The sequence below is a fragment of the Arachis ipaensis genome, chromosome B1, assembly GCF_059453495.1.
Source record: "Arachis ipaensis isolate K30076 ecotype BB chromosome B1, ASM5945349v1, whole genome shotgun sequence".
In the NCBI taxonomy this organism is placed as follows: domain Eukaryota; kingdom Viridiplantae; phylum Streptophyta; class Magnoliopsida; order Fabales; family Fabaceae; genus Arachis; species Arachis ipaensis.
Window position 1 is genome coordinate 2,820,652 of NC_142436.1, and position 15,415 is coordinate 2,836,066.

At 27.7% G+C, this 15,415-nt stretch overlaps 2 protein-coding genes across 2 annotated transcripts; one reads left to right on the top strand and one right to left on the bottom strand.

Moving 5' to 3' along the window:
• The first annotated feature begins 546 nt into the window (after window positions 1-546).
• On the top strand, window positions 547-1,157 carry LOC148575553 (uncharacterized). Its single transcript, XM_088500822.1, has 3 exons — window positions 547-624; window positions 800-957; window positions 1,091-1,157. Exons 1-3 carry the CDS (start codon window positions 547-549, stop codon window positions 1,155-1,157), a joined length of 303 nt encoding a protein of 100 aa, XP_088356948.1.
• Window positions 1,158-11,489: 10,332 nt separating this feature from the next.
• Window positions 11,490-14,276, bottom strand: LOC107644267 (isoleucine N-monooxygenase 2-like). The gene is made up of 2 exons (XM_016348090.3): window positions 13,329-14,276; window positions 11,490-12,131 (listed from the first exon to the last, which is right to left on the bottom strand). The coding sequence occupies exons 1-2, from the start codon at window positions 14,259-14,261 to the stop codon at window positions 11,490-11,492; spliced, it is 1,575 nt and encodes a 524-aa protein (XP_016203576.3). The 5' UTR covers window positions 14,262-14,276.
• Between the last annotated feature and the right edge of the window lie 1,139 nt (window positions 14,277-15,415).

Sequence of the window (15,415 nt, forward strand, 5' to 3'; positions counted from 1 at the left end):
GTTGTATATTTAAAAAAAAATTGGCTTGTTTTACTTTATTTATATGAAAGCATAAATTTGATGACCTACTAAAAAAATATTTTTCTAGTATAATCAATTGTTTTACTAAAACCTAGTTAGCATAATCAATTCATCACATTACTTCAACTCAATTAGTTTGACACATTAGTTTTACAATGTGATTACACTAGTTTGTGGTTTAGTGTTTGGTTGTAGGAGAAAGCTCAATTTCTGGATATGCTCTTGTTACTATAAAACGGTGTTCTGATCATAGATTTTGTGCCAGGCTTGTGATTTGGGGTTGTGGATTGATCTCTCTCTTTCTCTGCTTAAGTCAGGTCCATTCTCTCTTTCCCTCTCTCTTTCTCTCTTCCAATGATTGTTACTTAAGTATCCGTCACTTTCTCCTGGTCCATTTGCTTGGTTTCAATTTGATTTGGTTCATGAAGTTTTGATGTTTTCAACTAATTAATGTGTGCAAAGGCTCATAGTAAGTGTTGACCGTTTGGAAATTGGTTCAGGATTTGAACTTGAGAGATTTTGACAATGGCAGCCAATGCTTCTAATGGAACAGCAAAGCAACCTCCTCAGCCATCTCCCTTGCGCTTCTCCAAGTTCTTTCAGGTCATCTCTCACATGGCATTCTGTTATATCAGATTATTCTAAGGTTGTTTTTATTCATGCAAGCTTCAAAATTTGATAATTCTAATTCCTTTTCTTTAACTAATGATCTTATTTCATTTTCCACATGGTTGCTATTCTTCCAATTTTAACTTTTAAATTGTTTTAGGAATTATAGTTGGCAGTGTTTGTTTCTGATAAAGTTCCAGACATTGTTATGGGAGATCCTGGGAGATTCAGACAAATAATAAAAAATCTTGTTGGCAACTCGGTTAAAGGAAGTGTATTTGTGGATGTGGACTTTGTTCTAGGTGTTGGAGGATATGATCTTGAGAGGTAATAAATATCATGTTGATTTGTATCTTTCAAATATTGGTACTTAAATGTTTAATTGAATAGGAAATGGAAACAGTTTTTTGTTGTTTTCGGTGATGATTTTGTGATTTCATTTGAATTTGATATGTGACAGTGGTTCAACGGTTGTGGCTTGTGGGAAGTTATTGGGTGAGTTGAGAAAGCATGGGAAATGGAAATAGGCAGGGGAGGAGGAAGAAGAGGAGTTTGAAGAACAAGATGCAGTGCCTGTGCTCAGGGGAGCAGTTGAGACGAGAAGGAAGCACGGATGAGATGGCAGTTTCTTCGTCATCAGATTCTCTAGAGCACTTGGCTTGTTAAGAATCCTAATTTACAAGGTACAGACATTGATTAGTTATTGGGATTTTTCATATTGAGCTGAGAAATTGGGATAGGCTGAAAAATGTTTCTCATAGTGCAGGTATATGTGGATGGAACAACTACCATGTCTACTCATGAAAGGAAAGCTACTCGTGAAAGGTACTCACTCTTTCTTGGTTGCTACTGCATCATGATTCTTTGTACTTCTCCATCAATATATTTTTGCAGTTGAATGTTATTTGGCAGTGTTTAGGGTGCTTTCATGCTTAGTTGTTGATTAGCACTAGAATATTGTTATGAGAAAGAAGGCAATAAAGGGCAATATTGACTGCAATATTCGTGCTTAAGTTGTTTGCAATATGTTCTTACATGATTCATCAAAAACATTGTCTATAAAGTATGTAGTGCTTTGATATGATATGATACATCAATATTTTCTCTGCACTACTAATGGTATGATATGATATGATACATCAAATAGTATGTAGTGCTTTGATTATCAATCTTTCATTCCTCACTAATAAACTTAATTAGCTTAACCTCCACATTAGGCACAACATCAGCTCTAGCTAGCTTATAATTTTTTACATTCAATGAAGTTTATTAGCACATCATTATTATGATGATACATGAGATTGAAAAAGACCAAACATGCAAGGCATACAAATTAAGCTAATTAATTAAGCAACATGATGCAGAACTAGTACTACTTAATTTTGAGTCAGATACTAATAATTAAAAATCTATTAGAAGGTGCAAATGGTGCATTTGACAAGACTATTCTCGTTGCACTCTGAACACCTAACAAATAAGAAGTGATCATCCTCATGAGCGTGAATAGTGCTGAGTTTGCGGCTTCCACTGCACAAATAGCAATAGAGAACCTGAAATTGTTGCAACCAAGACAAGGGCAGTGATCATGATCGGTAGTGATAGTGGGAGCGCCTTCTAGAAGGTTCCTAAGGCAGCCGAGCTCATGCAAGGCAAGAACCTCGTCAGTGCTGCCAAGGCAAGAACTTTTGACTAATTTAATTTAGCTTTTCGAATTATCTCTAAAAATATAATATCAAATTATAAAGTCATCACAGATTTAAAGTCATGACAGCTAAATGTTTTGTTCTGTTTTGAATATTTTGTATTATTAGTGGATTGCAATTTAAACGAATATAGGTCTAAGTTTAATTATTTATTTTGTCTTGAATTTTTATATTAGGGGATTATTTATGATTTTGATAAGTTTATAAATTTATTATCTAATATTTAAAAGTTTATTTGTATTAATTGTTTACTATTTTATTTCTATATTTAAAAGTTTATTTGCATTAATTATTTATTATTTTTTAAATAAAAAAAAATAATAAAAACATATAACTATTAAAATTGACAGTAGAGTTGTCACTTTGTAAGTTTAAAATAGACAAAAAAAAATAAAATATAGACACAGAATTTGTTGGTATCTAAATAATTAAATCGACGGCGATTGTGTCGATTTTATTAAATCAAATATCGAAGGCAACGTCGTCGATTTTATTAAGCATATTATAGATAAAAATGTTGTCGATTTTATTGAATCAAATATCGACGAAAATGGCGTCGATTTTATATAATAATATCGACGGCAACGTTGTCGATTTTAATAAGAAGTTAAAATTCCCAAACTCATATTATAGACAAAAACGCTGTCGATTTTATTAAATTATTATCGACGGCTAAGTAAGCCGTCGATTTTATTAGAATTTTGAAAAATCAACAAGCTTAATAGCGACCACATTCGCCGTCCATTTTGCCGTCAAATTTTAATATTATCGACGACTTAGCCGTCGATTTAGCCGTCGATTTTAACGATGTTTCTTGTAGTGGTAGACTTTTTAAACAAGTTTTAAATTAGACTAAACTAGATATTTTAAATAAGTGAAATTAAACAAAAACAAAACCCTTGACATACAGAAAATAAATCAAATTTAACTCAATAATTATATTATTACAGACTTTACCTGTTTAGATACTTATTTTCCTGCTAACTCCAACCAATTGTCATCCCTATTTTCTACACTACCATAAATTCCCCATGTGTTAACAACATCTACGTAAATTGATCGAACAATACTATTAGAAATTTAGAATTATCAAAGAATGATCTTTTAAAAAATGCTAGTGAAATAATGATTAATAATAATATATTTATTATTATATTTAAAATTATTTATTTACTTTTGATAATAATTAATAAATATAAAATAAAAATTTAGACTATTTTAAGTTGATTTTTATTGTAATATAAAATTATTTTTTTAAGGTTTAAGTTAATAAGAGAAAATATATAATAGTTATATCTTTAATATGTCATTTCAAATAAGTCTTTTTTAATTTGTTTAAATTTTTGTATAAAATTTTTTTTATTTGTCTTATGTTGATTTTTATTTTTTTAATTCATCATCTATGATCAAATTCTAAATCTTTTTGACATAAAAATTTTAATATTATATTATAAAATTATTTTTAAAAAAAATTTAAACTAATAAAAAAAGAGACCTTAATATTTACATCTTTATGCAAAATCAAATGAACAACATAATTTTAGTATTTTATATTAATTTAATTAATCATATTAAATTAAATAAGAATTTTATAATAATAAATCAAACAATAAAATTTCATTTTTATTTTATTTTATTTGGATCTAAAAAACCTAAATACATAAAATCTGTAACAAATTAATTATTCTCTTATAGAATTACAAATCTTTGACATTATAAAATATTATTCGAATACTATTATACACATAATATAAGCAAAAGAAAAATATATAAGTGTAAATAAATACTGAAATAAATAAATAAATAAATAAATATATATATATATATAGAAAATATCACAAAAATTCTATTCGGACAAAAAAACAAAAATTTATAATTTTAAAATTAATGAATAGTAAAATAATATATGCTTAAATAATACTAAAAAAATTATTAATTTACACCGTATAAGTCATAATATTTGAAATCATTATATCAAACACGGATAAAAAAAATAAAAAATAAAAAATTCAACATTACATCTTATCAACCTAAAAAACAACCATAAAAAAAAAAAATAGACCACCCCAATATTAAAACTTACTTAGATTTCGGTCTCTATTTATAGCTCACTTATTATAAAAAATAATTTTACATCAGTTTTTACATCATAAACAGTAAATAGAAACTCAAAGTATCTCTTTTTTCTCCATTAGAAGAAACTAACTTTAGTCCCTATTATGATCGCACTTAATTAATTAATTAAAATTAATATAGTTACTATTTTTTATAATAATATTATTAAAATTTATAAATTTAAAAATAATTTATTATTAAAAATATTAATATTAAAAAAATTAATAACTTCATATATAACAATAATGCACAATATATAATTCGAAATTAAATTAATTTGTAAAATACGCAATATAAAAAAATATAGTGGAATTTTATAGTTAATGCCAAGTATCGTAAAATTGTCATATGAATTTGGTTAAGTCTTCTTTCAATGGTCGATGTTGCCGCATATTCTGAAATTGGACATTTTTTTAGAGAAATTGATGGTATAGTACAAAATTTTTCTCTCCTAACTGAGGTAATTAATATAAATTATTAATAAATTAAATACAATTTAATTACTTAATGTAATTATCGAATTAATTATTATCTAATATAATTAATTATTATAATTATTAATAAATTAATTATGATTTAATTATTTAATATAATTATTTATTAATTATAAATTTATATAATTATTTATTTTTATAATAACTTGTCAGGTGATAAATTATTATCAGATGATGAAAGTTCCTGGTTGAAGGGACTTTCTTCTCTTAAAAATCACGCTAGAACTCACTTTTTTTTCTTGTTCAATAATTGACCTCTACTTTTACTCACTTTTTTTTTCTTGTTCAATAATTGACCTCTACTTTTATCAGAGACAGAGACTCATATTTTGGCCATTGAAATTACTCTTAAGTGTTATATATGTATATATTCATTATCCATAAGCTTGATTGTCTATATAATGAATGATACAGACTTGTCGTCAATGAATTATAGCTCAAATAGCATAGTTTTCTCATACTCAATTAAGAGGTTACGGGTTCGAGTCTCTTATTTTTGGTATAAAAAAAAAAGGAAAGAATGATACAGACTTGTCACACATAGGGCTGGCAATTTATACCCTACCCGCAGGTACCAAACCCGGTTCAATCCGTTCGGGTAGGGTAGGCTACCCTACCCGCTGCGGGTAGGGTAGGGTACGGCCCGGGTATGTCTGCGGGTAGGGTAGGGTACGGGTTTAGGGTGTATCCTACCCTATCCTACCCGCACCACATATATAGCACATATTTTATAAAAATCTCTCTATATAGTGAAGGAAGTAAGAGTTTGACCCACAACCCCTCTTATGTAATGACTTATAATAAGTGAACAACCACTAAACTAGGTAGTTAATTTAGTAACTTAGAGCATTAGTTTTTTATTTTTTATGTTATTAATACGTATAAAATTCGAAATAATTGAATTTTATATTTACTTTAAAAAAAATTGATATTTCTGCGTGTAGGGTAGAATAGGATAGGATTTAAAATTTTAGAGTGCGGATAGGGTTAGGACGCAAATAGGGTAGGATAGAATTTTAATAAAATTTTTAACCCGCAGGTAAGGTCTTTACCCTACCCTATCCATTGCCAGCCCTAGTCAGAGAGAAAGATAACATCAATTAGGACTCACTAAGTCGATTCAAAATATTATTAACGAATACTATTCTACCACATAGATAAACTCAAATAGAAGTTATAAATAGATAAAGTACCATAAACTAACGCTAACTACTTCGCCATATGTTCTTGATTTTCAATACCTATTCACCTGCAACCTCTGCCAAATTTTCTTTCTATTGGCTTTTAAATATTTGTTTAGTAATTATTCATCCTAAGCAACTTCTTGAAAGTTATGATTATGACGTAAAACCATGTTATTTCAGAATAGTTTCAATTATACTTAATTAGCCCAAAGTATCAAATATAAATGGTATGATAGACAATCATTTTTTTTTAGTAATTTTACCATATAAAAGCAAATTGTTTCATACAATATAATAAAAACTGATTTTCTTAAAACGAATTTTGACTTGTACTATCCGAAAATGTAACTTAATTTTCATGAAATTGATTATTAAAAATTCTTTAAAAAAAGAATATACAAATAAGTATTACTATTTCCTACATGTTAATATTCCAAATATGTGAATATTCTTTATCCTAATGTCCAAGACATTTTAAATTAAAATAAAAAAATCCATAACGAACAATAAATCGATTTTCTTTTATAATTATTTGGCTCTCAAAAAAGAGAAATTCAAATATATAAAACTTATATAAGAATTGATTCTTTTCTTATATGACTACAAATCTCCCATCTCTAATTTGTGCCCGTGATGTCTTCACTGTCGGAAACACACTTTTATGTTCTGGTTTTCTGTCTGAAAATTATGCAAGTCTAGAATCAATCATCAGTAACAAGTGTGATTACTAGAGATCCAACTATGAAACTATAGAAATGGTGGTGTCAGTTAATAGAAGCGGTGAGAGGAAGAGGAGATTTAAAAGTAAAAATCAGTCAAGTGATGAGTTACCTTCTATGTAGATTTGGTTGTCCAGAAACTCTCATTTTTTAAAATTGTAGAGTTTAGATAGGAGAAATTCTGTCCCAAGCTCCGACATTCGCAGAAGAATTTGGGCGACTTGGGAGGCATAGCAACCGAAACTGAAGAGGAAAGAATAGCTTGACCTTTTGTTTTGAATCCTTAATGTTTTAGTTTGGTATTGTTTTTTCTGGAAGTTTCCCAATTTTTTATATTATTGCATATGCTTATCCCTGATTATGTGGGTATTGTAATTGAGTCATTTGATTGCAATAAAAATATTAACTTTGAAAAAAAAAAAGAAAATTCACAAAAAATTAAACTCTTACTTAAAGAGACGTGTAAAAGATATGACTATTCATATTATCTCCTCCTATGAACTTAAATTTTTGGAAGAAATAGTTTTATAACAAAACTATCCAATGTTTTCTTAATAAATTAGTTCAATTTTTTCTCAAATATTTTTTAATTGGAATAAATACACAAATTGATGTTTAAAATATTTTAGATTGGATATTTTGGTTCTCAATAAATTTTTATTTTCTATAAATTCTTAAAACTTTATTCCATCGAACAATTTTTTGTAGAATCAATCTTCAAAGTGAATTAGTATTATCATGGAAAAGAACAACTTTACATAGGTAATAGTACATGTATAGATATTAAAAAAATTGGTTCTTTTACTCTAACTCACATCCTGACATATAAAACATTTAAATTCATGATTTACTACACATTCCATCTTTATTATCCATAACTTTATCAGTGTTCCAAGATTTTCTAAAAATAATAATGTGTATTTTTTATTTTAGCCTGACTTTATTGGTTGAATTACAAACTATTAAAAATATTTTTTGTCGAGACGACAGTGCGAAAAATGACATGTATAAATTTTAAAAAGTTAAAATTTCTAAAATTGATGTATCTATTTTGTCACCTTCTCTTTTGGTTTCCAAATATGTATCCTTAGATGTCTATCATACAAAATTTGGACATCTAGCATCAATTGTAAACAATATTCTTGCTAAATGCTCATTACTAGTAAATAAATCAAATATTACTAATTCTTTGTATCAATCTTGTTGTTTAGTAAAATCTATTATTGAGTTTAAACAACTAATAACAGTTAATTGATAATGAACAAATATTATTATTGAGTTAAAAATCTAATTATGTGTATAATTAAATTTGTTTATTGTGCAGAATTATAAATAATCAAAATAGACTCAATAACAAGTTTTTTGGCCTATTTAATGAATTAAATCCATTTACTCATTCATGGCCCATAAGAAGGTTGCTAACTAAGAAAGGAAGTGATTCACGTGGGTAGAGAGAAGAAAGAGACGAAAAGACAAGAGACGAAAAGACAAGAACTTGTCTTTTCGTCTCTTTCTTCTCTCTACCCACGTGAATCACTTCCAAAAAGTAAAGCAAGAAAAAGAGATTTTGCTTAGAGTTCAAAACAAAGATGAAAAAGTGGATTACTAAAATCAAGTAAGAAGAAGAAAATCAAATAAATTAGGGCTCTAAGTAAAGATCACATTCGAAGGCTACAGTCAGAAAATGTTTTTATTTTTGTGCTTCATTGAAAATTGTTGAAGAAACTTTCTTTCTGCATGCACCGAACTGAAAAAATGAAGATTATGGAGCTCCGCTACAAATCAACGGATAGGAAAGAAACTAGGAGCCAAAACACAAATGAATGACTCAGATTTTTGAAGAAATTTGAAAAATGATGAAAGAGAATATGGAAGGTATGGATGCATATAAAGTTCAATCACCGCTACTACTCTATCTCTCTTCTGCACCGCTGCTGCTGTTGAATTTGGAAAAGAAGTCAAATAAATTCAAGCCAAGTTTCAAATTTTGGAAGTTTTACTCCTCTGTTAAAGGGGTAAACGGTCAGAGATTGATTCAAGGAGTGAGAGTACAAAGTTTGGATTTTCATAGCTTACAAAGCTATATCTTCTTCTCTTTCATGGTTCTCTATTGAATATTCAACTTTATCAGTTTTATCTTTCTTTGTTTCAATGGAAAAAGGCATTAATGTATGGAATTAAGAAAAAATTATTGAGTAGAGAAAGATAAAGAGAGTTAGACTTGGAAAAAAGCCAAATGTTTATTTCAAATATCCTTTATATGTTTTTCTGTTTTATTTTCATGATCTTAAGGGGATTCCCTTACTAAATTGGGTGAGCACTTAGTGGTTGAAAATCTAGAAAGTGAACCTGTCAAATCTAACTTGGATAGAAGATGTGTTTGTTCTAAATAGGATTGGTATGTGTAATCTTTGAAAGATAGTAAAAATTTTACCACTATTATAGAAAGAGACTGGATGTAAATCATATTGCACATGGTGGTAAATCAGTATATATAGCTGTGTGAATTTCTCTTTTCTACTCTTCTTCTGTTTTCTTTTATGAAAAGACAAAATAAAAATATCTCATATTTTATCATTATCTCAGAAGTCACAGTTATTCTAATTAAAAGTGAAAGTTATTCTGTTCCTGAAAGTTTTGTGAAGAGACAAAATAAAATTGTCTCATGCATTTTTATTTGACAGACACTTTAGCAACTATGTTCTCTTTCAGTCAAAGCTAAAAAGGCAAAAGAAATACAACAAAAAGAGCTTAAATTCAACCCCTTTTTCTAGATCATTCTAAAACCTTCATCTGTCTTATCAATTTCATATTCATCCTCCACTACTACATGCAATTCACCTCTTAATTTGGTTGTTTCTAATGTTTGGGAACCACCAGCTCCAATCCTTTCTTCCAATGGCTCTAGTAGGCATAGTTATCAGAATCAAACCGATAATTAATTCGGTCAGATTACTGGGTCACCAGATCACTGATTCAACCGTTAGATTACATGTTGAATCGATTAACCTGGTCATAATTAAATAATTATATAAAATTTTAATTTTTTATAATATATTTTTTATATTAAATCAACTTATTTTAAGATTTCAATAATTTATTAATTAATTATATTAATAAAATATATGTTAAAAAAATTAATATTAATAAATATTATATAATTATTAATAATAAAAATATGATATGATTAATAAAAATATTTTTGTTTATCTTTTTAATTTAAAGATATTTAACAACATTTAATGTTTTCTTTTAATAATTATGTAAAATTTAAAAAATAATTAATTTAAGCGAGTAAATGTAAAATAAAAAATTCAATTAAATTAAATATAAAAACTACTCATTAAAATAAAAAAAATAAAAAATTCAATTAAATTAAATATAAAAACTACTCATTAAAATAAAAAAAAAAGAATAAAGAGATTTTAAATTTTGCATGACTAAAAAGAATTAATAAGATTAAATTATTAATTAGGATATGTCTAATAAGTTATAATATATTTATAAAAATGCATATATATTATTGAAGAACATTTCAGTCTGGTGGTTGCAAGAATTTTTTTATCCTGGTAGTCCTAGTTTGAACCCTAATAGCGCCAATTTTTTGAAATTGGTACGAGCTAATCGGTCCGGTTTAATTTACAGTTCAGATCGATTTTGACTGAATTTTCTAAGTTTGACCGGTTTAATTCCGAACCGATTAAAAGTTCGATCTACTGGATTTTCAATTAAACCGACTGATCTAATCCGAATTTGATAACTATGCTAGTAGGTATTATATCTCCTCTGATAATGTATATTCTAAACACACAAGCATTTATTTGTTACACAATAAATCACAAGTATTTAATGTCTTTAAGCAATATAAATCTTTTAACAATATATAAAGTTAATATTTATTTATAACAATATATAAAATCAATACAAAGAATAGTCATTATTTTAGTGTTCAATTCTTTTAAATTATATTTATCTTCAATAACCTCTCACAAAAATAAAAATAGATTTGTTATCTATAACAATATTTAAAGAAAATATAAGAGTTTAGTATCCAATTTTTTTTCATCTTAACTCTCTTAACTTTATCAATAAACAGTAATTGACATAACTGCTATTTAATCACCTTTAAAATAATAATAAAAGAATAAAATGATAAAATTTAAACGGATGGATTTATTTTTGATTAAACTATCTAATGATTTACAATGCAATTTTCATGCATGTGACATCATTATTGAAATATTCACCAAGTTTTAATAAGTTAAAAGATCTCAATTCACGTATTTACATACTTTAAAAATTTTCAATCACACTAACCATGTAAACACCAGTCACAAATCTATGTAAGAATTGAGAGATTCTATTTTTATTTCTTGTTATTTCAATTCTCTCTTTTCTCTTTTATTATTTTAATTTTATTATTTTCATTCAAATACTTGTCGATTTCTATATATTTTAACATAATTTTATATTTTATATTTTTTGTATTTTTTTATTTTTACTTTTTACATTTATTATTTAGGTACAATTTATAAATCTTAAAAGTAACACATAAAGAAAAAATATATATTCTTTTATTTGGAATTGAAATTTTTAGTACAAACATGATGAGCAGTTTATTTGTTTGAGTTGAGCAGATTAATCTTATTTTTGAATAATTTCTTGATAAACCTCCATGGGTAACCTTGGCTTTCCTAGTAGCACCAGTGGCTTAGCTTTTGTAGTGTCACTTTCAAGTTCAGAAAGATCAATGATTGGTTCATTGGAAGGTGCAATCCAAGTGAATCCATGAACCAACCTTGCAAAGAGCATAATAGTCATTGTAGACCCAAGTGTAATTCCAGGGCAACTTCGTCTTCCAGTGCTGAATGTTATCAACTCCAAATTCGGCTCAATCAAAGTCAAATTAGACCCATCTTTCTTCAAATGTCTTTCGGGTTTGAACTTCAAAGGTTCATTCCAAACTCTTGGATTTTGGCCAATACCTTGTCTCCTAATAAGAACATGACTACCCTTTGGGATGAAGTAATTGGCAACAATTGTGTCTTTCATTGAGACATGAGGAATATTAAAGTCAACAATTGGGTGAAGGCGAAAACCTTCTCTTAAACATGCCTTCACATAGTTGAGTTTTGGAATATCTGATTCTTGTACTAACCTTTCTTTTCCTATTACACTGTCCAATTCTTCAATGGCAATTTGGAGTAGCTTAGGTTGATTTAGCATTTCAGAAAGTACCCACTCAACATTATTGTATGGATTATCAATTGTTGCCATCATAACCTCCTGTAATAGAAATAAATATTTTCTTATTGTTAAGTAAAAGTTTATTTTTAGAGGCATAAATATAAAAAGATAAAAATCGTTGTACGGATGAATTCTTTGGAGAAATATTGTAGAAGATAGATAGATATTAAAATCGGAGTTGATGTTATTTTATTTGAAGCGTACATTTTTTTTTTTTTAATTTGATTATGCAGCTTTATTAATTAGAGATATACTCTATGAGGCACATACACTAACATGGATACGGGATACGACACGACACGGGACACATCGACACGCGAATTTTAAAATCTTATAAGACACGGGACACGCATACAAATAAAATATAAAGTATTTTTTAGATAAATCATAACGATATTTTAATATTTTATTGATATTAAAATATAAATTAATTTTTGTAATTATTTTAATGTCTTATTTTAATTATATCAAATATTTAAAATATTTTTTATTTTAATAAATAATAATTTATACTATATCTAAATTTATTTCAAGAATATATGTTAAGAATAAGATTGGACACGCGGATACATGATGGTATTTAAGTGTGTCCAAGCGTGTTCGGTGAAAAAAATTTTATTTTTTATTAAGACACGGTTTGGACACAGCAGACACGCATGTCAAACAAATGTCGATAAGTGTCGTATCCAAAATGTGTCCGACACGCGGACACGGTAACTCAGCGAAGTGTCCATGCTTCATAGGATATTTATTAATATTAATATAAATATTTTAGTTTGTTTTATAGTTATATTTTCATGAGTTTTCACCCTTAATTTAGATTTTTAGAGAAAAATTAATAAGATTTTAATATTAAAAATAACTCCAAAAACAGAAAAAATATACCTAAAATATTAAAAGAAATTAATATATATTAATTTAAAAAATTAATAGCACCAAAGAGGACGGTTTATAACCGACAAAAATAGACTCGAAAAATCATACAGTTTTTTTTAATAACAGCAGTTTGTAATCGTACGGTTTTTTGAATAGCAGCACCTAATAACGACAGTTTGTGTCCATCGCAAAACTGATGCCATGCAATTCGACGCTAAATATTTTAATAGCAGCAATTTTTGAAAACTGCCGCAATAATTAACTCCTGCGCCCTAAAGGATGACAGTTGGGGAACCGCCGCTAGTATCCACAAGTATTGTAGTGAATTATTAAGAGTAAATGAGTAAAAAATAACGTTACCATAAGTTGACTTTTGATTTCGTCCACAGTCAAGAATGGATTGTTGTTAGCATCTTTCAAGGAGACAAGGACATCAAGCCAATCCTCTTGATGTGTCCTTATCCCATTCTTCCATTGATGAATCCTTTCTTCAATGATGGGATCATGGTACTTCCTTAGGGTATTAATAGCCTTCTTCATTGCTTCCTTTTGACCATCCAAATCAAACTCCCTCAACAATGGAACATAATCAGAAATAGAAAATGCAAAAAGGTAATTTAACACACTCAACAATGCTTCAACATGTTCCACTTCCTCAGCACCTGGTCCTCCATCTTCTCTACCATTACCAAAGTACCTCTTATTGAAGAACAACCTCCTAATCAAGTTTCCACCATAGTGTTTCCCTGCAAACCTTATATCAACTAGGGCATTGCCATTCTTGCATTGATTGTACACATACCGAACAAGGTTGTCGGCTTCTTCCGCCCTTTTGTCATGTAACCATTCAAGTCGTAGCGGAGACACCAATTCATTGGTGATTACTCTCTTCATCTTCTTCCATTGCTCTCCGAACGGTGTTATGGCCGTTGTTAGGTAGCCCAGCGAGGCATACTCACTGGACCAATTCAATGGCCGCGATGCGAAAATCGCATCCTGCTTCGTTAAAATCTCACGTGCAATAGAAGGACTGGTTACTGGGATAACATGAATGTTACCTAGACGGATGCATGCGATTTCGGTGTCAAGATCGTTCATGATGTTTTGTATCCATCTGAATATGGGTTTGTTAGCAAGCATTTCAGGGAGGTTACCAACGATAGGCCATGGTTTGGGACCTGGTGGGAGCTTAGGCTTCTTTGATTTCTTGGTTGAATCATTGTGTTTGAGGAGTTTGATGAAGAGAGGTATAACGCAAAATAGCATAAACATGAAGCTGGTAGCAGATTTCATGGCTGGGTTAAAGAACTCTAAAGGATTTGGATATATATATATATATATATATATATATATATATATATATATATATATATATCGTGCGCATATATGTAATATATTACTATTTAATTATTCAACTATATTAAGTGTAACTATAAAATAAGTTTTTAAAATTCGCTACTAATATAAAATATCAGTATAATTAAATATTTTTTATTCAATTTTTAAGAGAGAAAAAAATAAAAAACAAGTATTTTTTTTAATTTTTTAAAGAACTAGTACATAAAAATAAATATTTAAATTAATTAATTAAATAAAAATAATTTTTTAAAAAATTGATTAAAAATAAAAAATTAAAGGACAATTAATATTTTTAATAAAATATATATTAAAATATAAATACATACCAAAAATAAATTAAACCACACATATATTTATATATAAATATATTAATAAATAATTTTAATAATTAATTTTAATATAAAAAATAGTATTTTTCTAAATTTACTCTATGATCCATTTCAATTCTCTAACTTTGATAATGTAACTTAACAATTGGATCCCTTAATTGCTCACGCTATGGCAACACAAGTACATCAATGAATCGCAGAACTGAATTGGTGAGAGAACAGCTCGACAAAAAGATTATTAATAGTAATTTGTTGGGATGTATATTTTGAGGCAAGTTATGTAGAGGTCCGAGAACAAAATGTACACTTAATGTTAAATAATTTATAGCTAATTTAAGTTGGTAAAATAGTTAATTTATTCGTTCGCTTAAATAAGTACTTAAATAAGTATTGAGAGTTTGAATTTTAATATGCTGTATGTATAGCAATAATCTATTGGCTAGTGACAAATTTTTAAATAGAATTCAAACTACGAGATATTGTGAAAAAGAAATATTTATACTCTTAAAAAAAGTACTATTATTTTTATTAAGATTTATTTAATGTAGTAACATTTTTATTGAAAACAAATATGAGATTCGTAAAAGTTTTTTAGCCCGTTGGCTCATAAAATAAAAGAAAGTGAAGACTCACGTATAGTTGTATTTATATGAATGAAGTTGATAGTCAAGAATAGTTATATGATAATGATTTGACAGATTTGACTAGATTATTATTTAATAATTTTTTATTATCAACTTCACATGTAAACAATTACAT

What these genes read in the sequence shown, in the direction of transcription:
- LOC148575553 (XM_088500822.1), top strand. Translation starts at nt 547, where the DNA reads ATGGCAGCCAATGCTTCTAATGGAACAGCAAAGCAACCTCCTCAGCCA. An exon ending in GCTTCTCCAAGTTCTTTCAG is followed by an intron (nt 625 to 799) that starts GTCATCTCTCAC and finishes TAGGAATTATAG; the next exon opens with TTGGCAGTGTTTGTTTCTGA. An exon ending in GGAGGATATGATCTTGAGAG is followed by an intron (nt 958 to 1,090) that starts GTAATAAATATC and finishes GATATGTGACAG; the next exon opens with TGGTTCAACGGTTGTGGCTT.
- LOC107644267 (XM_016348090.3), bottom strand. Translation starts at nt 14,261, where the DNA reads ATGAAATCTGCTACCAGCTTCATGTTTATGCTATTTTGCGTTATACCT. An exon ending in AAATCAAAAGTCAACTTATG is followed by an intron (nt 12,132 to 13,328) that starts GTAACGTTATTT and finishes TTTCTATTACAG; the next exon opens with GAGGTTATGATGGCAACAAT.